At 42.7% G+C, this 22367-nt stretch overlaps 1 protein-coding gene across 2 annotated transcripts; it reads right to left on the reverse strand.

The window, feature by feature from the left end:
• Nucleotides 1-4502: 4502 nt before the first annotated feature.
• Nucleotides 4503-21703, reverse strand: LOC147625275 (uncharacterized). Of its 2 annotated transcripts, none has more exons than XM_086818580.1 (9): nt 21476-21703; nt 20264-21376; nt 19872-19919; nt 19665-19734; nt 7417-7507; nt 7178-7242; nt 6937-7074; nt 5149-5280; nt 4503-5069 (listed from the first exon to the last, which is right to left on the reverse strand). In XM_086818580.1, exons 2-9 carry the CDS (start codon nt 20939-20941, stop codon nt 4861-4863), a joined length of 1431 nt encoding a protein of 476 aa, XP_086674706.1. In that variant the 5' UTR covers nt 20942-21376; nt 21476-21703; the 3' UTR covers nt 4503-4860. The 2 variants fall into 2 exon arrangements, with proteins under 2 accessions (XP_086674706.1, XP_086674707.1); XM_086818581.1 differs by having other exon boundaries at nt 20264-21270; nt 21476-21679.
• Nucleotides 21704-22367: the final 664 nt, after the last annotated feature.

A 22367-nucleotide genomic window follows, 5' to 3' on the forward strand; every position in this document is an offset into this window, starting at 1 on the left:
GTATGACAACGATGTGCATGGGAGGTGGTCAAGTGCAACACAACAATTGAATAGAAGAAGACGGCAGAAACAATCAACACCATAGCCCTTGAATAGAAGCAGACGGCAGTAGCATCAAGAGGTGTCACCAAGTAAGCAACAAAGCATCAAGCAAACCGTCCACAACAGCATCTAAAGCATGCGAGCCTCAAACAGTGCATTAACATTTTATCACCTCTGAGGAGGAGTAGCAGCCGGCTAGAAAACAACCTTTCAGCAGCATCACCGCCTTGGTCTGGAAGGCTCAGCTAAGCAAGCACGCAACCGTGCTGTCCTTTGGCAACCGAAGCACATCAATTTATTGTGGCTAGGGCTTGGTAACGTTTAAAGCAAGTGTTGTCAATAGCACATCAACAACATCACATTTGCTTATTTTAGGGCTCAGCGCAGGCAGTAGCCTTTCAACCTACAGCTCGTTTCAAAATAGCACGCGCATGTAGTCGTCTGGAGTAGCCACTCAGCAAACAGCAAGCAGCCTACAGTGTTTCATAGCAGGTCCTCTTGTCTAGCTGTAGCAACATTTTCAATTGAGCAAGACACTCAGATGACCTGCTTAAAGATCAGGCAGCGTGAGCAAACATGCAATTTTTTTTGACGCAGCTACGGAGCAAATCGCAGCGTGAGCAAATTTTTCTTGCCGCAGATGATCAAGCAGATCGCTGATGTCTCGTGAGAAAAAAAACACTGCAGATCGCGTGTTTGATTTCACCCAACTTTGAGAAATAGCCAACGTCAAAGGCAGGCAGCGCGGGAGCAGTTAACAATTTTATTTTTATTTTTTTAAACAAGGGTCGTTCTCAGCACGTCATTGCGTCTCAGAAGGAAAAAAAAAACATAGCAAGCGTTTCGTCGTTTTACTTGAGCTGGACGTCAAAACACCCCAGCAACTAACTTAATGCGAGAGCTGCCAGCATTTGAAGCTTCAACCTCTCAGCCATTTTGCAGCGTTTCACAATCTTCACCCAGACAACCAAAAAAACATTTATATATATATATATATATATACTTCGTTAGGCTCATGCTTTAAACAAGCATCATCGCCTTCAGCTCGTTAGCAGGTGAAGTTCCCAACTATTGGGGTGTGAAGGAAGGAGAAGGAAAGGGAAAAAAACAAGAGAAGGGAAGAAGGGAAAAAAACAAGAGAAGGGAAGACACTTTTTTTTGCTTGTTTTTTTTTCTTTTCTTTTCTTTTCATTTCCTTCATTTAGACCTGAACTAGCTTAGGGTTTGGAACCCTTTTCACACTATGACCTCCTCACTATCCAATTAATTGGTCATTCCCATTCTCTCCATTGCCCAATGCCCTTACATATTATCCATTGTAATCTTCCACATTTTGGGCCACATTTCCTATCCTTGGCTACCCTTATTTCTTTCTTTACGCCTTACTCAAATTTTTCATTTTATTTTTTACACCTTGGTGACGTGGGGTGTATACATTCAGCTTGGGTGTGTAGTATATTTGTGATTTTGGATCTTGTTCACACATTTTTGGGTTTGTTGGACATTGTTCACATGCTTTTACGCATTCTAGGTATGGTTCACACATGAGTATATTTTTGTGAGGTATTCGCACGCTTCGAGCTTACATTGAAGATTATTCACATGCTTGGGTTTGATGGTGAGTTTATTCATGCATGACTGTTTGGGCATGTTTACACGTTATTCGGACCTTATTCACATGCTTTGAGCTTCGACGAGGTGGTTCATGTGCCGTGTGGCCAATTTGATACATTTTAGACGTTCACACGTACACTTTTGGTCCTTTGGTGTATTTCAGGTGTTCACAGACATATTTTTGGTCACTTTGGTGTATTTTGGGTGTTCACACGTGTGTTTTTGGCCACTTTGGTGCATTTGAGGGTGTTCACTCGTGAGCCCTACCTTGTGGAATGGTTTTTGCACTATTTTAGACATTTAGTGGTGAGTTGCATTCAGTTTTGGCCCTTGTTCATGCGCGGGCGGTCATTCTAAGTTTTTTGGCCATTTGAGCATATTAGTGTTTTTTTCCACACGCAGTGTGGCATTCTTAAGTAGAGATAAACATCCCATTATCATAATTGAGTTTTATTGAGCTCTTGTGGTGATATAATCATGCTTGCTCTCTCTTTCTTGATGCATGTAAGTGGATTGTGAATGTGTGTACTTGCTTGAGTTCATGCTTGTAAGTGGATTATGAGTCGATGCTTATAAGTGGATTATGCATGCTTGCTCTCTCCTTTTTTTTCATAATAGAAGATATAGTACCAAAAATTACTTTACCAATGGTCACATGGCCGCCAAGCTTGCTCTCTCTCTCTCTCTCATAGTTAGCTACTTCTCCTCCTCCTTATGGTGAGCCACACAAGGGATTAGGGTTGAGATTGAGCTTCTTCATATTTCTTTTCCCTTTTGCTTCCTACCCACTCTTGCAAGGCTTTCCAAGTGTGACAACATGAAAGATGCAATAGAGTGAACTAGCTTCCCAAGAAGAAGGAATTGTTTTCTTAGGCTGACTAAGTTACATAGTTTCCCGATTGGCCCTTGCATTTTCACTTATTTCCCTCGTGCAAGGCCATTACTATGTTTGTTTGTGAAAAAAGAATTACATTCCAATCTCTCTCTAGTCAAACTAATGATGTGGCTTTCATATGAATGATTTTTACTTGATTCGCTAATATCTTTAATAGTGTGTGCTAGTGTTTGCTAGCTAATACAGTGTACAAAGTTTCAATTGCCTTTTATAGCTATGTGCTTTTCTACACCTAGTTTTAGATTTTTCTTCACTTTGTGCTTCATCATAAAGTTCTTGTAAACAAGCTCTTGGTCTTTGTTCTATCAATGCATATGATATGATTTACCATAAAATTGTCCATTAATTTCACATAGACATGCTGCGCATAATCCCTATGATGTGTTTTACTTTGAACTCTGCGTTGACTTCATTTTGTAAGCGCCATTGGGTATTCGATTAAGACTTTAGAGTTGGCCTAGTGTCCAACCTTTAGCAATCAATTAATAGCCAGCCCTAAGTAGTACACAAACAAATTTGTGTGAGTATGGATACCAAATTTCATTTCGCATTAATTAATTAGTTGAGAGAATAGAACCTTAGGAGGAGCAGGGTATTTTACATTAAAAAAGAGATTATGCAAGGTGTGGAAAAAAAATGAGATTATGTGGAGCATGGAAAAAAAAATCAAATTTTGAAAACACCTCCAGATTCTTCCTAATGGCCTCAAAATGCTAATAAAACGCAAGACTATGCCATGGGCATTTGAGGCTATGGCCTCCATTGTAGAGAGGGACAACGAGAGAGGGAGGAAGTTGTGAATTTGAAAAAAATTAGAAGCTACAAAAGACGACGCAGTTGTTATGGTGCACCATTTGAAATACTTATATGCGATAGTGTTTTTTTTTTATCATTAAATCTTTTTTTTGAAAGGGTGTGAGCATCAACTATTTGTGGTAGTTGTAGCTTGTCATATCGCCAATGCATTTGCAACAAGGTTGGGCAAACACCAATGACGTGCCTAACCTTACCATATACTAAGGTTAATGTGTACGCACAATAGTGAGTCGGCATTAATAAATTAATGCGGAGCCAACGTGAATACACACACCCACGATATTTGTAATTTTGATTGACTACATTATTTTACAATATACTATGGAGTTGCTAGTAGAACTAGCATCAATATCTAAAATATCTCCTATTACTAGTTGGGAACCTGTGCTTCGCAGGTCTTTTGAGGCTTCCAAAATCAAATGCTACCCAAACCTCCTCCCCTTCCCGAACCTCTAAATTTTGCCACATGGCAACTTTGTGAAACTCTTCCTTAATATAGAGAGAGAGAGAGGAGAAGAGATGTCCATGTGGCAAGGATGCATACCTACATGTCCCTTCGATAGAGCATGTAATCTCTTGGTGGCAACTCACTAGGACTCCTCCAAGTCTCTTTCTCATCTTCCTCTTGAATACACGTGTACAAATTGGGCTCACCTATGATGAGGTAATCATGCAATAATCACTTATCGTTAAAAAACGATAAGATTGGGTTCTTAATTAAATCGAACAAATTTACAAGTACAAACTTATTGATTGTTGAAGAACCCACCCCAATGCAATTCAAGCACAAGAATACATAATTAGCCAATGTCGAAGTAGCTTGGAAAGAAGGCAAGTGGATAGTCTACTGTGAAGGTAGAAGACTTCCTAAGGATTTTCGAAACCCACAAAGAAACCTAAGCAAAAGCTTTTAAAAAAACAATATATGTGATTTTTAGGAGTGGTGATTGCAATTGATGCTTGAAGTTGAAGATTAACTAGTAGATTAATATGATGTTTTCATGTGTGTTTATTTTCTCAACCATAGATTTAGGTCATAGGACATTTAAGCCTTCTGTAAACATTACTACATAAACAAGACCTACACCTACGGGGAATTTGAATCAATTGCAAAGAATGTAAACACAAGAAGCCATTAGCAATGAGAAGCCTTCAGAATTTGAAGTACATGCAAGCAAAGAGTCGCAATGTATATATGAACGCAGACAACCTAGGCTTTCAAGGCCTACACTTGTACTTGGTACAGCCCTGCAATGGGAACGAGCCCCCAATCGGGAGTGAAAATCTCTCTCTAGCCCTTAATTGGCAATTGGCTACTGTAACAGCACGAGGTGAGGAGTTTGCCAGTGACCCACACACACACACACACACATAATACGCTGGAACCTCTGTTAGTAGACACCTTTCCTGAATATATCATCTCAGCATAAACAGGAATTCTTGCACTTGACATAAATATAATCTTAAAGGAGCAGAAAATGATTGCTGTATAATCAACCATAAATTCCCCTGTTGAAAAACCTGATCAATTTCTTGAAAAGGAGCTGTGCTTGATCCATCCCAAATATCAATTCCTTCTCCTTCATCCAATCTACAGCCTTTTTACACACTCCTATTGATACATTTTGGTACATCAGCTCTCCCCCTCCAACCAACTCTGCAATCTCCATGTCATGAACTGCTTGCAAGTTGAAGGAGAAGCCTGCACAGAAGAACCAATAGGTCAGTCATGAATACCGTGCAAAGCAAATCAAATCACTGTATACAATGAGGTTACTAACCACTTGGACCATGTTGGAAGTGCAGTTGAGCATCAACTCCACCAGAACAACTCAGCTGGAGGCCCAGCACACTCTCTAGCAATTGCTGCACCAGCTTAGAATGCCCACTGAGAACGGCACCATCTCCATCTTCTACAATAAAGAAAACAAAAAGCTAATCTCTCTCTCTCTCTCTCTCTCTCTCTCTCTCTCTCTCTCTCAGTGGACATGGCAAGTCTTTCTACAGTCATCGACTCCCCTATGCTGGACATCCTAGATGGATGAGGATGACACCACACCCACAAGAGCTCTTTTGTGTTGTATGGACATGGAGATATACCTTTCACACGCTCCATTCATGGTATTATGATGTATCTACTTCATTATTTTCATTTCCATGATCGTGTTATCTCATCGAACTAATGTAAAACCTTTTGGTCTCAGAGACCCAAAAAGCAACTTTGCCTGCGTATGGGAATGAGCAGGCAATGATACAGAACAACCAAAAGCCAGCACAAAGAAAAATAGTGCTTTAACTGTCAAAACTCAAAGTTTTTGGTTTTGCTTGCTGCTGATGGATATATCATAGTGTTTCTTTCAGCCGTGCTGCCTCACGATGGCCGCCACCAGGAAATATGTATGCTATGACCCACATGGCCGCCACCAGGAAACCTATAATGCAATAGTCTCTATGAGAAAAACAGTATATACCAGGCTCATGACACAGATGTTACCCAATCAAGCAGCAGATCTTAGAGAAACACTACAGAACAGAAAGAGTGGAGCAGAATGGAAGGTTAAAAGCAAAAAGAGAGTGCAGCGCAAAGGAACAATAAACCTTTCGTGTAAGGGCATTACACTTCAAATCGGGCCTTATATTGAAAGCCTTGATCAAGCTGCAAATTTGAAATCAGCTGCTAAGCTTTGTGGATTCCTGGCTGAATGCTCCCAGATGTTAACTACACTAGACACATCTGATCAAGAGGTATCTGATCTTTCAGGTGTAAAAAACTGATAGCTTGTCTAGTAGTAGAGTTGTTTTCTTGCCATTAACAGCACCTCGCAGTAATTTGCATAGCCACGGAAGTCTGCCAGCTCAAAAGGTAAGAGCTTGAGCGAGAGAGTTCTTTTAACTGTACATTATGGATACTACGATTGACACTCTCTTTGCATCCCACGGAGGAGTGCAACCAGTGAAGTAGGTGTACAATCGAGGATGAGCACCTTATAGTAGCTTCAACGCAACACGCAGCTTGCATATGGCTGGCTGGATGATACCACTACAGCATGCATCCTAGAATTGAGTACATCACACAGTGGGATGTTCTAAAGAAGAGTGAGTGAGTGAGTGAGCGTGCGTGTGTGCGAGAGAGAGAGAGAGAGAACTGGGTGGAATTTTAAATTCCTGAACCACAAGGCGTGCCTCATCCTCTATCTAAATAATGTGTAACTGCTTGCCTATCCTCATACCACGATGCCACAAGTTGTGCTCTCTCATGCACACTTTTTGCCATTCTTGAACACAAAACATACGCCTATTCTCATGCCCTTTGTCCACAGGTTGTGCTCCTGTTCTCTCCCATGAGTGCATGCAGTACAATTGATCACACAAACCCAATTCTTTGTACTGCTCTGGGTTGTATGCATGGTGAAGTCTATGTCTCTCTCTTTCTCTGTCTGTTTGTGTGTGTCTGCGGTGAAGTCTATATAGACCTCTCCCTCTCTCTCTCTCTCTCTTTGTGTGTCTACAGAAACTTTTGGCGCATTCAATTGAGAAAGAGGCACTGGAAATCAATCCCTTTTACTCACCTTTGTTTGTGTCCGTGGTGAAACCTATAAGGCTAGCGGGTAGCACCACTGGTCTTGATTCAAAATGTTTCTGTTTGTCTGCAGCATATTCTAGCAGAAGTGACTTAAGTCTTTTGTTTTCTTGCGTCAACTCTAAACCTGTGAAGGCAAAACAAAACTTCAGGTTAACAGGTTACATGAGCATAAATGGGATAAAACAAGTTTAAAAGTAATAAAAGACCAGACGTTTATATGCACTCACTTTTCGACTGCTCCAGTATGAGATCATTTCTGTATTCCACATTAGCCTTCTCCAGCAACTTACATCTGCAAATGCATTTGAGCTCCAAGTTCAAAACAAGGAAAAAATGTTGTTCATGGGAGGGAAATAAAACTTCCAGACCCTCACGTTTGCAATTTCACAGCAATTTTCAGTCATGTACTCTACCCAAAGGTGAACAGTAGGCCAACCAACACAAGGAAGAGAAAAAAAAAGTGTACCTATCCAACAGCTCTGGAATGTTTGCCTCCTGAATTTGTTGTCTCAATGAAGAATTCTCCCCCTTGTAAAATTCCATCAAGGCTTCTGTTGCTGTAAAGAAATCACAAGATTGGCAATGCCGTAATGTTCGAGTGTGAGAGATTGTGTTTATGTGACCAGCAAGCACAATCTCTTTTAATACAAGCAAGCATGATTCCTTTCTGCGACATTTTGATCAGCCCACATGTTAAACAACTAAGACAAGATAATGCTAGAACCCTCCAACTTTAGTTTTCAAAATGATCACCCACAGTATCTCAGTTTAAACTTTCAACAGTTGAGTGGTAGAAGTCTTCCAACTCTAGACTTTTACATATTTGGATTGTTAGTAGTCATCTCCTGTCTGTACATTACACACACGAGGGCCTCTGTTGTGGGTGTGCCCACCCGTTTAGGTGTTTTCTCATTTTTCATGTTTTTTTCCTTGTTTTCTGTGGTCGTGGGGCGGTAGATGCTGGCCGCCTATTTTTTCTGGTCTAGCCGACTATGTTCAATACTGGCCAACTGAGTTTTTCTCTGGCTGACTGCTTTTTTCTGGTCATGAGCATTCAGGGCTACTGTCGGCCTGCTTTGGGCTGGCCGATCAGCAGCCCAAGGCCATATATATACGTGGCCTTGCCCCCCACACTTTGTATCACATTCCGGGATTTTCTAGTGTATATAGCAGAGTATATACAACCTCTCTCTCTCTCTCTCTCTCTCTCTCTCTCTCTCTCTCTCTCTCTTTTCTGCAATTTGCTCTCTACAGCAGTTGTCTTCATTTCCACTGTGCATTCTGACATGGTATCAGAGCCCCAGGTGGCTTGAAGCTTGGAGACAATGGGACCTTGAGGATTTTCTGATTTGTGGTGCTTTGGAGATTGCCTGGGTTGTTCGGGAGTTGGAGATTGTGTAGAAGGCGGCCATCACTGTTGGACAGCCACCTTGCATACTATTTGCAGTCTCTTCTTCATTTTTTTCCCACCCCACCCTCCCTTCACAAGACCTTGTGAACCCTTGAGATGGCAGACTTGCTTGAGATGGCTGAGAAGCACGTGAAGATCCCTACTCTCCCCACATTCCCGGTGGATCAACAATTGGACAGGAACAACTACGGCATATGGAAGGTAATGATGGAGTCTATCTTGGAGCCTTATGACTTGGTTGATTTCATTATGGTTAGTGTTCCACGGTCGAAGTTCGAGGACGGATAGCTTTTACCCTCTACTCGGAAAGAACGGGAGGCTCAGGCACAGTTGTGGGATCGTCTCAATACCCGTGTGCGTTCTTTCATCTTTCTTAATTGCACACCACAAGTGATTAATCATATAAAACATATGACGCTGCCTGAGGGATTTAGCAGCATTTGGTCTCTCTGTATAACAGGGTATCACCCATGAAGCAGATCTCCTTGGAAGTGCAGATGCGAGTGATGAATCCTGCAAAGTCTTCAACAATGCACGAGCACATCAACAAGTTGCAAGCTCTTCAACAGGAGGTTCTTCAAGCTGGGAAGGAGATATCGTCAAAGGACATGGCCATCACTTTGTTGTCTCACTTGCTCTCTCAATACTCAACATTTTACTCCTCTTTAACAGTGACAAGCTCAACACCATCACATGGGAGGAGCTTGTACCTATGGTCTTGGACGAGGAAGAGTGTTTTACGAACCCTCCACAGGGCGGAGGTTCAGAGGCCTTGACTAGCCATTGGTCAAAAGGCCGTAACAACAACAACAATAATAAGGACAAATGGGAAGTCTTCTAAGAAGAAGCTTGACTCAAACTGTGACAAATTGAAGACTGAGCGGACCTGTAATGATTGTGGCGAGAAAAGCCACTGGAAAAAATGTCCTAAGTGGAGTACCTCGAAGAGTGCTGAGTCTTCCAGAGACGGGCTGCCATGTTGCTTCATCTTGAGGTAAACCTTTCCACTTGACAAGGTATTTACGCAAAGTGCAGTTGCGTAACACCTTCTCTTTCTCCCAACACCTTCTCGGGTATGTACTCCACCATGCCATCTTCACTTATGGGTGAAAGCTCAAATGTGATACGTGAAAGACATCATGTATTCTTGTAGTAGATGGAAGTAGTAATTGATAAGCCACTTCACCACCTCTCCTCAATACTTTGTATGGCTCTTTGTATGACCCATTGTAGTAGATGGAAGTAGCAATTGATAAGCAACTTCACCAACTCTCTTCAATACTTTGTATGAACCATAATAACGGTTTACAAGCTTTGTGTTGGTACTACCTTTGAGAGATCCATATCGAGTCTTAGGTATCCTCAACAAACACAAAGTCTCCTTCTTTGAATTCCAATGATCTTCGATGTGCATCTTCATAATGCTTCATCTTCTCTTGAGACTTCTTGATGTTCTCTTTGCATGTTTGCAAAAGAGTTTGCATTCTTTCCACTTCATTCCTTGCATGTGGATGTGCATTCTCTTGCTTGAATGCTACAATCGGTATATGCACCTTATAGCCATACATAGCCTCAAAAGACGACATTCCAATACTATTATAATAGGTGCTATTGTAGGCAAACTCCACCAAATGCAACCAATCGTCCCATGCATGTTGTGTTTCATAGCAATAATGTCTCAAGTAAGTCTCTTGATCCTTTCGGTTTGACCATCGGTTTCCAAGTGATAGACTGTACTACGAGTCAACTTAGTGCCCATGCTATCAAACAATATATGCCAAAAAGTGTCCATGAACTTCACATCTTGATTACTCACTATTTGTTGCAGCATACCATGCAACTTGAACACATTTTCCATGAATTGGTGTGTCACCATAGATGCCGAGTGTCTCACTTTTGTTGGTACAAAATGGACAGCTTTTGTCAATTGGTCAACCACCACATAGATGCTATCCCATCCCCTCTTGGTAGAAGGCAAGCCTGTAATGAAATCCATAGCAATATGCATCCATTTACCCTCCAGAAATGGGTAAAGGCTGTAGCAAATTACCGGGCTTGTGCGTGGGATCCTTGTTGAGTTGACAAGACATACACTTAGCAACATATTCTTTGACTTCCCTCCATAGGCCTTTCCAATGGAAACTTTTCCTTATGGCATCATAGGTTTTGAACAAACCCAAATGTCCCGCCATGGGAGTAGAATGCATATCATCCATGACCTTTTTCTTGAAGTATGAGTGGAATACAAGATACACCCTTTCCTTAGAATGAAGGAGACCAATGTGCAACTGAAAATGAGGTAAATCATCACAAACACCATGCTGTAATTTCTGCACTATTTGTGAAGCCTCATTATCAAGCATATATTCCTCTTGAATCTCCTCAACCCAATCATTATGCACTTCTGTGATGGTCGATAGAGAACATGCCCACATTCTAGAGAGTGAATCCGCCACCACATTTTGCTTTTCCTTCGTATATGTGATCTCAAAATCATATTGTTGAAGGGTAGCCAACCATCTTCTTTGAGGTTTGATTGAGATAGGAAGAATTGAAGAACCCTATGGTCACTTCGCACATAGAATTTGCTTCCATAAAGATAGTGATGCCACTTCTTGATTGCGTGCAGAATGGCAATCATCTCTTGATCATACACATGCATCTCCATCTGTTTGTTATCATGTTTGCAGCTTTCATAAGCAATGACTCCATGATCTTGATACAACACCGCACCAATGCCTCTTCCACATGCATCCGCTCTAATATTGAAAGGCTTGGAGAAATCCGGGCATACCAAGATAGGTGCTGAAGTAAGCTTTCTTTTCAGCTCATCAAAACTCTTTTGTGTCGTTGCATCCCAAAAGAATACCTCTTTCTTTAACTTATCCGTCAAAGGAGCCGCTACATGTGCATACCTCTCAATGAACTGACGATAGAATGATGAGAGACCTAAGAATCCTCTCACTTAGGTGAGATTGGTAGGCGTAGGCCAATTCTTCACACATTCCACCTTCTTGGGGTCCACCTTTATGCCATCAATGCTCACAATGTGACCAAGGTATTCCACCTCTTTTGCCAAGAATGTACACTTAGTTTCTTTGGCATATAACTGGTTGACTCTTAATGCATCGAATACCTCCTTCACATGAACCAAGTGCTCCTCTTCACTCTTGCTATACACCAAGATATCATCAAAAAACACCAACACAAACTTGAAGAGGAATGCATGTAGCACTTTGTTCATCAATGCTTGAAAAGTGACTGGTGCATTACATAAACCAAATGGCATCACCATGAAATGATAGAGACCTTTTTCGGTAAGAAATGCCGTCTTGTGCTCATCCCCACTTTTCATTCTTATTTGGTGGTAGCCGGACCGTAAGTCAATCTTGGTGAAGAACTTGGCACCCTTCAATTCATCCAAAAGATCATCAATTCTTGGGATTGGGTACCTATTCTTGATGGTAATTTTGTTAACATCCCGATAATCCATGCACATTCTAAAAGTCCCATTCTTCTTCTTCACCAATAAAACGGACGATACAAATGGCGATTGACTCGGTTTCACCCAACCAATATCAATGAGCTCTTTAGCTTGCTTTGCCACTTCATCCTTTTCCACTTTTGACAACCTATATGAAGATTTGTTGACCGGGCTTGCATTTGGCTCCAACTCAATTGCATGATCAATCTCCCTCATTGGTGACAAGCACTTGGGCATATAAAACACATCTTCATACTCTTTAAGTAACTTCTTCATGCCCTCATGTGTAACTTTTCTCTCTTTTTCATTGTCTTCATCCTGACAAAGCTGCAAAACATACATATAGCCACTGTTCTTCAATTCTCGCTTGAGTTGTGTGCTATTGATCAAGGTTAACTTCTTACAATGTTTTGCATGAACTCATGCACGATATCATAATATCAATCCCATCATGTCCAATGTCTTCCACAACACCATATAGCTCCAAAAGTATCAATCAAAACACATGTATGTCTCTTACATAGGCATGTCAAACACTTGGGCAATCAACACCTCCATGTACATGTGTATTAGGCATTCACATAAGCATACCATGTGTTATTACAAATATTGATTCATGCCTTCAATGCCAATCAATGCATTCTAATTTCATCAAGAAACAAGGTGAAGCAAAAGGCATATGGATTGGCATGTATCTTGACATTCCCAAGCATTGAGATGGCTTGAATGTCACACCAATGATTGAAGAAGCATCAAATGGTTCCAATGGCATCAAATGGTGTATGGATTTGAGACAAATGGCTTGATTATTGATCTATTTGAAGCATTACCTTATGTAATGATATCATTAGTGTGATTAATGATGATTAGATAAGACTAACGGCAAGTTGGAATGGCCAATGTCAAGAAATTAGGGTTTCTTCTAAGAAAGCCCTAAATCTCAAGAGAGGTTTCAAGAACTCCAAGATTCAAGCAAGAAATGCAAGGAGAAGCTTAGCAATTGCTCAAAGATTACCTCAAAGCTTGCTTATGATTGTATGGTGAAGAATCTCAAGAAATAGACCTCCAAAAAGCTTGAATATGATGAGTAATACCATTGCTAAGATAAATGGAGCATTTAGACATGATTTGGAAGCTTTCTTGGTGGATTTCTCACAAAAAAAAATGGGCCAACATGCTGAATTTCGCCTCCCAATTGTGGCCTCTCCATGGCTCAAATCATATGCCTAATGTGCCCCATAACTCCCCCATAATGTTGTCTAAGTGATGGTTAAAAGATTTGGAGTAATTAGAGCAAAAAGGTGATGAAATCAAGGTTTTCTTGAAGCACCTAATGGCTGGAAATTTTTGCATCAAAACATGGTGGAATTTGGAAAAAATAGGATCAATGGAAAGCTCTGATACCATTGCAAAGAACTAGCTATGGCCACTCAAAGCATAGAGTGACAACATGGGTGCAAGAGTACTATCCATTGATAAGGAGAAGGGCAATATTGCCATGAAAGCTGATTAGCTTGTAAATTTAATTAGTATGAGTTAATTATGATTAGCTATTCACATTGGCCTATATACCATGGCTCTCGTTTCACACACACTTGGCCTTTGGCGCATAAGCCTATGGCCCTCAATTACAATTGGCCCCTTGGCCTCATATGTACAAGTCATGTCTACAATTATGTATTCACCGCTTCATTACATCCACCCAATCCAGCAAAGGGGATTAAGCTTTCACAAGTCAAAATAACAAAAAGAAGAAGGCTAAAGGTAAAGGTAATCACTCTCAACTTGAGCCCCAAGAACAAAGGCAAGTCCACCTCATCGTTGCCTAAGCAGTGCGACTACTGTCAAAAGGATGGACATCTCTATCAAGAGTGCAAAAAGAGGACCGCAGACAACAAGAAGAAAAACCAAAGTTCTGGCTCCTGAGCCTCCCTCGGCGACGAAGCTGCTTGGGTACATCTTGAGGAGCTTCCTTCTACTGCTACTCCAGATTCCAGAGATTTCTCTCTCAGCTTTTGCAGCTATGGAGTGGATTGTGGATAGTGGTGCTACAAAGCATATGACTTCTCCACATGACTTGATCAGTGATCTAAAGAAACGTCTCGGGAATGTCACCATCAATGACAAATACACCATCCCTATTTGTGGTGAAGGTTCCTGATGGGCATGGAGGAAAGTTTACTTCTTCTATTATTTATGTTCCAGATCTTGGATTTCACCTTCTTTCTATGCAAGAATTGTGCAATCTTGGCACAAAAGTGGAGTTCACCACAAATTCAATTACTATCCTTCGTCAAAAGACGGGTACTGTTCTTTGGGAAGGACATATATGCAAACCAAGGTGGTACCAAACGTTATGTACTGTACGGATCCGTACGTACTGTATGTTGTTTGGTACGGAAAAAAAATTTTAAGGTATGTAAAAATACGTACCATTGGTAAAAATACATAAAATCTCAAAAATTTCAGCCACCTACATAAAATTTCAGTCCATGTCCACATTGACATATAAAACTTTCGAAATAGAGACACAACAAGGTCACAAACCTACTAATTCAAAAGTGAGAAATTAGAATCACAAGTTGTCAATCATACTTAATAAGTTAATCGTACTTAATACTTAATACAAGTCACATTGTCACAAGTGAGTCATGACAACTCACAATTCACATCAAAAAATGATGAAATTTGAAAATGAGTCTATGAATAATGACAAAATGTGCCATGTCCATACAACACCAAATCAAAACTAAGGTAATCCAAATCAAAACTCATCATCCGATGAGGATGATGACCCTGGAGAATCAAGCATATAACCCTCCGTGATGACATTGCCCTCGTCATCATACTCAGGCCCTGTCATCATGGGCACAGGTGGGTGGGCTGCCTCAGATGTCCCTATCCCTGCCTCTACATCATCCTGCTGGGTAGTGTGAATGAGGCGAACGGCCTCATTCGCACGTGCTCGAGGAGTCTGAATAGGGCTGCACACGGAGTCCACACAATGCGAGGAAACTCCGCCTCCACCATGTCTCCCCTTGCAATTAGGGGCAGTATCTGTTACAACCTACACCACATTCTCTGGACCAACCTCAACAATTGCCTGGCGAATATGCTCATAGATACTCTCAGCAGTGATGCGTTCGCCTGCCTTCCCAGCATCCACAGCGCGTAAGAAATACGCACCAAGACATGAAGAGACAAGAATATTGATGATGTGTCGTCGCCGTGTGTCACTCCAGCCATCCGAAATGATAGTGCAACCAAATTGTTGCCAACCTCCTTTCACTGGCACCAATGCCTTGTCTATCAAGGCCTTTTGCTCATCAAGCATCGTGGTGCGTATCTTTTTGTACTCAAGCCCTGACCATGACTCCGTGTGTCCAACCTGGGCTATAGCTCTGACCATCCTCTTCCATTGGTCAATCCTCAAAACATTGAAGGAGATATTGCACTCTATGAGAGTGCGAGCAATCTCCATCTCAGCCACCTTTTGCCTTTCTTTGACCCAAGACTGTGCATGCACACGAGAAGGCAAGGTGGTTTGCCTTTCGTATATGTATCACCCTCATCCTCATCTTGCATGACAAAAGGCCTCTTTCTGGCAGACGATGCCTGCTCAGAAGAGGCAGGCTGAGATTGTGAATCCTCATCAACCTACGTGGATGGACCGGCCAAGTCCCCAAGAAGAGCATCATGAAGCGCATCTTGTGTCTCTTGCGTGCCTCTTCTTCTTCCAGCTGCCCCCATTGCAGGGAAATTTTCAGTAATCAACTGATCTCTCAATGCTTGTGGCACTCTCTTGCACCCTGCACAATTGTTGGTGGTGCCAATGCCTGTGAGGTGCTTGATGACACAAGTAATTGTACTCGTGAGGGTGAAATTGCAGTACTCGTGAGGGTGAAATTGCAGTACTTGCACTGCCATTGTCGAGTGCCACTACCTGCCTGCCCTACCTGCCTGCCCTGGAGTAGTCACAATGCGAATGACGTTTGTGTGCTCCTTCCAATATGGGTTCTCTCACTTCGGCATGTTTGCTCTGACAATTTCAATGCACAATGCCGTACAATTTCAATCAGGATTCAGCAATCATGCAATGCATAATATTTAGTGGGCAGCTCAGCAATCAATTGATCTCTCAATGCTTGTGGCACTCTCTTGCACCTTGCACAATTATTGGTGGTGCCAATGCCTGTGAGGTGCTTGATGACACGAGTAATTTTACTCGTGAGGGTGAAATTGCAAAACTTGCACTGCCATTGTCGAGTGCCACTACCTGCCTGCCCTGGAGTAGCCACTATGCGAATGACGTTTGTGTGCTCCTTCCAGTATGGGTTCTCTCGCTTCGGCATGATTGCTCTGACAAATTCAATGCACAATGCCATACAATTTCAGTCAAGATTCAACAATCATGCGATGCATAATATTTAGTGGGCAGCTCAGCTAAGAGAGAGAGAGAGAGAGAGAGAGAGAGAGAGAGAGAGAGAGAGAGAGAGAGAGAGAGAGACTTGAAGGAGAAAGAGGCTGAGAGCTCAGTGCACGGTCCACAGATGGTGGGCTAAGGCTCTGAGAGAGAGAGAGAGAGAGAGAGAGAGAGAGAGTTATGTTGCTGCCTTGGAGTCCTGAGCAAGGGTGGGTGGGGAAAGGGAGGCAGGCCAGCATATTGCCAGCCATACTGGGTGCCAGTGGCGAACAAAGAGGGCGGCTATGCACAAAGGCACGAAGCGAACAGGGGCGATGAGGGCAGCGGCGGTGAGCAAGGGGCGGCCTAGGGAGAAGGCGACGGCGACAGTAGCGAACAGAGAGAGAGAGTGCGACTATAGAGGAGAGAGAGCATGGCAGCTGGCCCTTATCGGAAGGTTAAGGTCGTACAGCCTCCAGAGTCCAGACGCAAGACACAGGCACGCCGCACAGAAGGACAAAACGGCGAAACATTTATCGTAAGCGAAACCCAAAAAAAAAAACGTACGGATCCCCGTACGGTGCGGATTGGATCCGTACGTACGTTTTGATCCTACCTTGATGCAAACCACGGTCTCTACAAGCTTCATGCTCGCTCTTCTCTTCCCTCCCCTCCCATAGGTGATCTCTAGCGTGCTAGATTTGGACATCTTCATCACGAGGCCTTGCGGCGAGCCTTCTAAAAGACAAACTAATCGAGGGCTTGCCTGCTATATGGCCTACAAAGAGGCAATGTGTCTCTTGCCTTAGGGGGAAGCAACATCGAGCACCTTTTCCAAAGAAGGCGGCGAGGAGAGCCACCGTTCCCCTTGAGTTGATACACATATTTATGCGGACCCATGCAAACTGCATCTCTTAGAGGTTCTCGCTTTGTCATGCTTTTTGTAGATAATTTTAGCAGGTTCACTTGGGCTTATTTTTTGCAGTACCAGAGTGAGGCCTTCTCCAAATTTCGGCAATGGCGTACTATTGTGTAGAAGGAAAGCCGTCTTTTTGTTCTCACTTTGAGAGCTAACAAAGGTGGCGAGTTTACTTCTCATGAGTTTGATCACTATTGTGCAGAGCACAACATCAAGCGAGTGTTCTCCAACACCGACACCCCTTCACAGAATGGGGTAGTAGAGTGAAAGAACACGACTGTTATTGAGATGGCACGGACAATGATGGAGCACCAATTTCTCCCTCACCTATTGTGGGCCGAGGCTTGTGCCGCAGCAATTCATATCCTCAATCAGTCCCTTATTGTTGCTCTTCCTTCAATGACTCCATATGAGGCGTACTTTGGACGGAGGCCAAATGTCTCTCATTTTTTAGTATTTAATTGTCCTGCACACATGCATGTTCCAAAAGATCATAAGGGTAAGCTGGATTCTAAATCCCATACTCTCATCTTTGTGGGGTACAACACCACTTCCAAAATTACCGCCTTTATGATCCTACTGCTGCAAAGATCCTTCTCAGCCGTGATGTTGTATTTTGTGGGGGATCATCTTTAGAGGGGGTTGTTCTTCCTTCTGGCACATCCTCTCCTCCGCCATCTCATGAGCTTCCTAAGGTGGTTATTGAGCTTCCTCCTCCAACTATTGTTGCAGATGAGCATGTGGATGAGGATATCATCCCTGATAGTCAAGCACATGATGGGCAAGGATTTAGAGGAGCAGCTTTCTGCCACATAGACTCCAACCTTCTACCAGATGGATTCCCAGATGATTCATTGACACTGTCCACTCTTCAAGATTGAAAGAGCGGCCTCCCCCTTCAAAGGGAGGAGACAACTATATCAACCTCTACCAAATGGATTCCCACATGGTACATTGACACTGTCCACTCTTCAAGATTGAAAGAGCTACCTCCCCTTGCAAAGGGGGGCCCTCGCTGTTCTTTCCGACCATAGGAGCAGACTAGCGATGAGGACAATCTGTGTGAACTATGCTGTTATGTCATGGATCATCAAAGATCAAGAGCCTACCACAAGGCCAGACTTGTGGCCAAGGATTATTCTCAAAAAGCTAGCTTGGATTATGACAACACTTTTGCTCCGACAACTCGGATGTCTACCACATTCTCTCAATGGCTGTTTAGAAACGATGATTTTTCAAATGGATGCAAAATCAACCTTTCTCAAACGGAGATCTTTAGGAAGAAGTCTATGTTCAACAACCACCTGGTTTCCAACATTCTATCTTTGTTGGAAAGATTTTCAAACTACGGAAGGTTTTGGTCTCAAGCAAGCTCCTTGTGCATGGAACCAAGAGATTGACTCTTTCTTCAAACAGAGGGGGTTCAAACAATTAGCTCTGCTGATCCTAACCTGTGCTCTGCTGATCCTAACCTGTACATCTTCAAGGAGAAGGGACTAGTTGCGTTGGTAATCGTCTATGTGGATGATTTGATCACCCCAAGGAGGCACACTGCACATCCAGAAAACCAAGGATGCCTGACATGAACTAGTGGCACTTTCTAATAGTGGCACCTAGCCCCAGTTCCTGCACTACCCCAACCACCACCATCATCCTTGCTCAACCTAAGTATGATGGTATAAGAGTGTGAGCATTTAGATGCAGGTTCATGCATACAGATGTCACCATAGTAGACAAAGCTTCATAGATAAAAACACTAAAATCAGTATTCAGAGGTGAAGAAAAGACTCAGCCATACGGTAGCTAGTCTTGCTCCAAAGACCTCCAAAAAAGGATAGCCAATTTGAAAACAGCATACAAACCAGTCTACATAAAATTGGCACAATCCTACACACCTCTTGAGACCTATCAAATTGGTGCTGCAGCCTGCTACAGTAGATCATGACTCGCTACTTGCTACCTTTGTGTCTCGTTACTCCATATTCTCTGACGGGTATATTTCCTTAAGTTGATAAATCCTTCATTCTGACAATGCAAACCAGTGCGACCAACTTATTGCCCACAGTGCCCATATATACTACCTCAAAATAAGGCATGCTGATTAATGAAGTGTAATAGAGCAGGATAATCCTTGAGCAAGGACGATGCTTCTTAGTGCTTAAACTAAGCTATGCGTGATATAAAGTTGTCTAGGATTGTAAAGTTGATTGGCAAGAAGCTGGGGCTGAGGCTAAGCTTCTTATTGACAAATAAAGACTTCGTCTAAAATTCAGTAGAGGTAAAATTAACAAAGGAATTACATTCATACGCATTCATAGCTACGTCCCGGGGTGTAGTTCGATCAGGTAGAGCAGCAAAGTATTCCTCAGGCTGCAGTGGCGGATGCCTTTCCAAATTTGTAAGGGAGGAAGGAAAGCCCGCGCGCGGGTGTGTGGGTTAAGAAAAAAATCGTAGCTACGACACATATTCAAGAAGTGGTTTTATGATTCAGAACATACCCTGCACAAAAGCAGTTATTCGGGAATTCTGTTCTTCGTAGAGAACTTCAACTTCATCAAACCTCCTCGCCTGTCAGAATGAGACAGCAACATTCAGATGACTGATTATTTTGGAACAACCCAGACCAATTTCTGCTAATTGCGGAGGACCATGAAAATCACACCTCTACAAGTAGAAGCATTACGAAAACACAATTTATCCTCTACCTTTAGATTCTGGTACTTTCGGTAGAGCTTCTCATAATCCTTCTGTAGCTGCAAGAAAGGAACCGTGCACGTGGTTTAGGAACTCTGAAACTTTATTTTGCAAGCCCAGAACTCTAAAGTTCTAAACCTAACAATACTTGACAAGAGGGAGAAATGCATCAATTTACTAGACGAAAAAAAAAAAGGCATGATTAATGTCCTTTCCAAATCCCAGTAACTAAGCTGAAATTGGTGAAATGATAAACATTAATGGAGTTGGTAAAGTGATCATAGACATTAAGTTTGCAGGTGTGTATGAAAAGCACAAAGAGAACCTCGGATGAACTAGAATCAAGTACAATGTAGGTCTTGTAAGAAATAACTTTGAGATGTAGGTATAAAAGAAAGCGTACCAGTGCCAGAGCACTTATGCCAGGAAGGAAACTTCCAGCGTGGTGGTCGATGCCCTTCTCTTCGCTTGGAGCTTCATTAGTTTCATCTAATTTGCAATCTGCCAATGCTTTGCTGGCAACATCACTCTCGTCTGGTACTCTAGAATGTGATATTGCATGGTCCCCTTGAACAGGAAAGCTTGGGCCTGCAGAGGGTCCATTATTAGTGTGGAGCCTTGTTTCTGTGCATGTCTCAGCCCTTGGAGAACCTGCAACCATTTGGGGATCATGTTTGATTCTTGAATGCTCATTGTCAATGGTAATAGGTGTTTCAAAGCTTCCATTTGCAAGATTGTTCAGCTTGTTCACACTGACATCCCTGGAATTCTCTGTTCTGTTGGATAACCCTTCTGGCACTCCTGTAGACTGCTTCCTCTTCTTGATGGCCTTCGGCAATGAAGCATCAACCGTTCTTTTGCTTTCCAGAACTGGATAGCTGCTGAGCGATGGTGGGCCATTTTCCTTTTCAACAGATCTGGAAGCCGCTGATGGTTTATGGATATGTCTTCTGGCAGAGAATCCAAGACGGTTTCCTGGTATGACTTGAAGAGGCGAGGACAACCCCCTGCCAGTGGCGTCTGCTGTGCTCGTTGATCTAGTTTTGCGACTCTGAGATCGTGTTATTGTTGCCGTTCCCATTGATGGCCCTTGGTTCTCCAGTATAAGTGAAATCAGGCTCCAGAACTAACATTGTCCCCTGTCATGGCATTCACATTGGCGCCAGACTTGAAAAAGTCTCCCCACCCGCAGTGACCAAGTAAGTGTAAATTCAGGTCACAAGAGGTCCCTTCATGGAAATGATGACTGGTTTGGCAAACACTTTAAAACTTCTGGCAAGTTAGGGTTTCTGTGAAGCGCTAAGTTAAGGTTTCTGCACAACTTCGAAGTTAGGGTTTCTGTGAAAAGATCAGCTTTCCCTGCGTTTCTGAGCAGCCTGCTGAAGAGATCGTTAAACCAAGCTCGATTTTCTGCAGAGAAAATTACGAAGCCACATATATGGGTCATGGCATATCAAGCTTAACAAAATGATGGAAACCAGGTTGCGTTACTGCACTTGTGCAAACTAGTGTAGATCTGCGTGCAAGAAACAAGAAATTACTCCTATTCTGGAGAAACCCTAATTGGAAGACTGTTGAGAACCCTGCTAAAACGGAGCAAGGGAGCACTGCTTACTATGCGAAATCTGTCGATGGCTGCCAAGCTCGAAACGATATGAAAGAAGAAGAGCAGAAGCTACCAGAGATGTCGTGAAAGCACTGTGGAATCGTCGATTTCTAGCTCGCTGTGGACGGTCTGGTCAGATAGTCGAGGTCCGAAGCACAGAACGCCAAAGACTCCTCTGATGAGCAATGGGTATGGCGAAAAGCTCTTGCAAATGTTTGTCCCCCAATCTTGCCCCCCTTTTTCAAATTTCGCATGACGTGGCATTTGAGAGCCGTTTGGTATCCACAGGCGGTTTCACACTATTTTGGACAATCTTTCAAGTAATAGATACAAGCCAAGAAGTCGCTCATAGGCCTTTCTCCTCTGTGGTCAAGGATAGAGCTGACGTGGCTGGACCGCTGTGACCACCGCATCAATTGGTAACTCTTGTTATGCCAACCAAGTCAGAAGTGGGATGATGCCAACGCATTAAAGAATACAAACAAGTTCGTCGTCCATTTGTAGTGGTGCATCCGTGATAGCTTGCCAATAAGCGGGATGCCAACACGTCAAGGAATGCAGACAAGATCATCATCCATTTGTGGTAGAGGATACCTTGCTCCACTACGGGATGGACGATGATATCACAGGATGCTCCACTACAAATGGATGATTCTTGTCTATATTCCTTAATGTGTTGGCATCCTGCTTATGACTCGGTTGGCGTAAGGAGGGTTGCACCATGAACTGCAGTGTTCCCCTGTGTGGAGGAAGAAGTTTACGACAATACTATAGGTACTAGTGTAATCCATCACAGTGTGGAAGGTGAGAAATATACATGATGCGATATACAGCCAAATTTTATGTGCGAGTTATGCAAAGCCTTTTATAGTGTTCATCACCACATTGGCTAACATTACTC

This window comes from Cibotium barometz, chromosome 24, assembly GCF_041138505.1.
Source record: "Cibotium barometz isolate CiBa-2024 chromosome 24, ASM4113850v1, whole genome shotgun sequence".
Classification (NCBI taxonomy): Eukaryota; Viridiplantae; Streptophyta; class Polypodiopsida; order Cyatheales; family Cibotiaceae; genus Cibotium; species Cibotium barometz.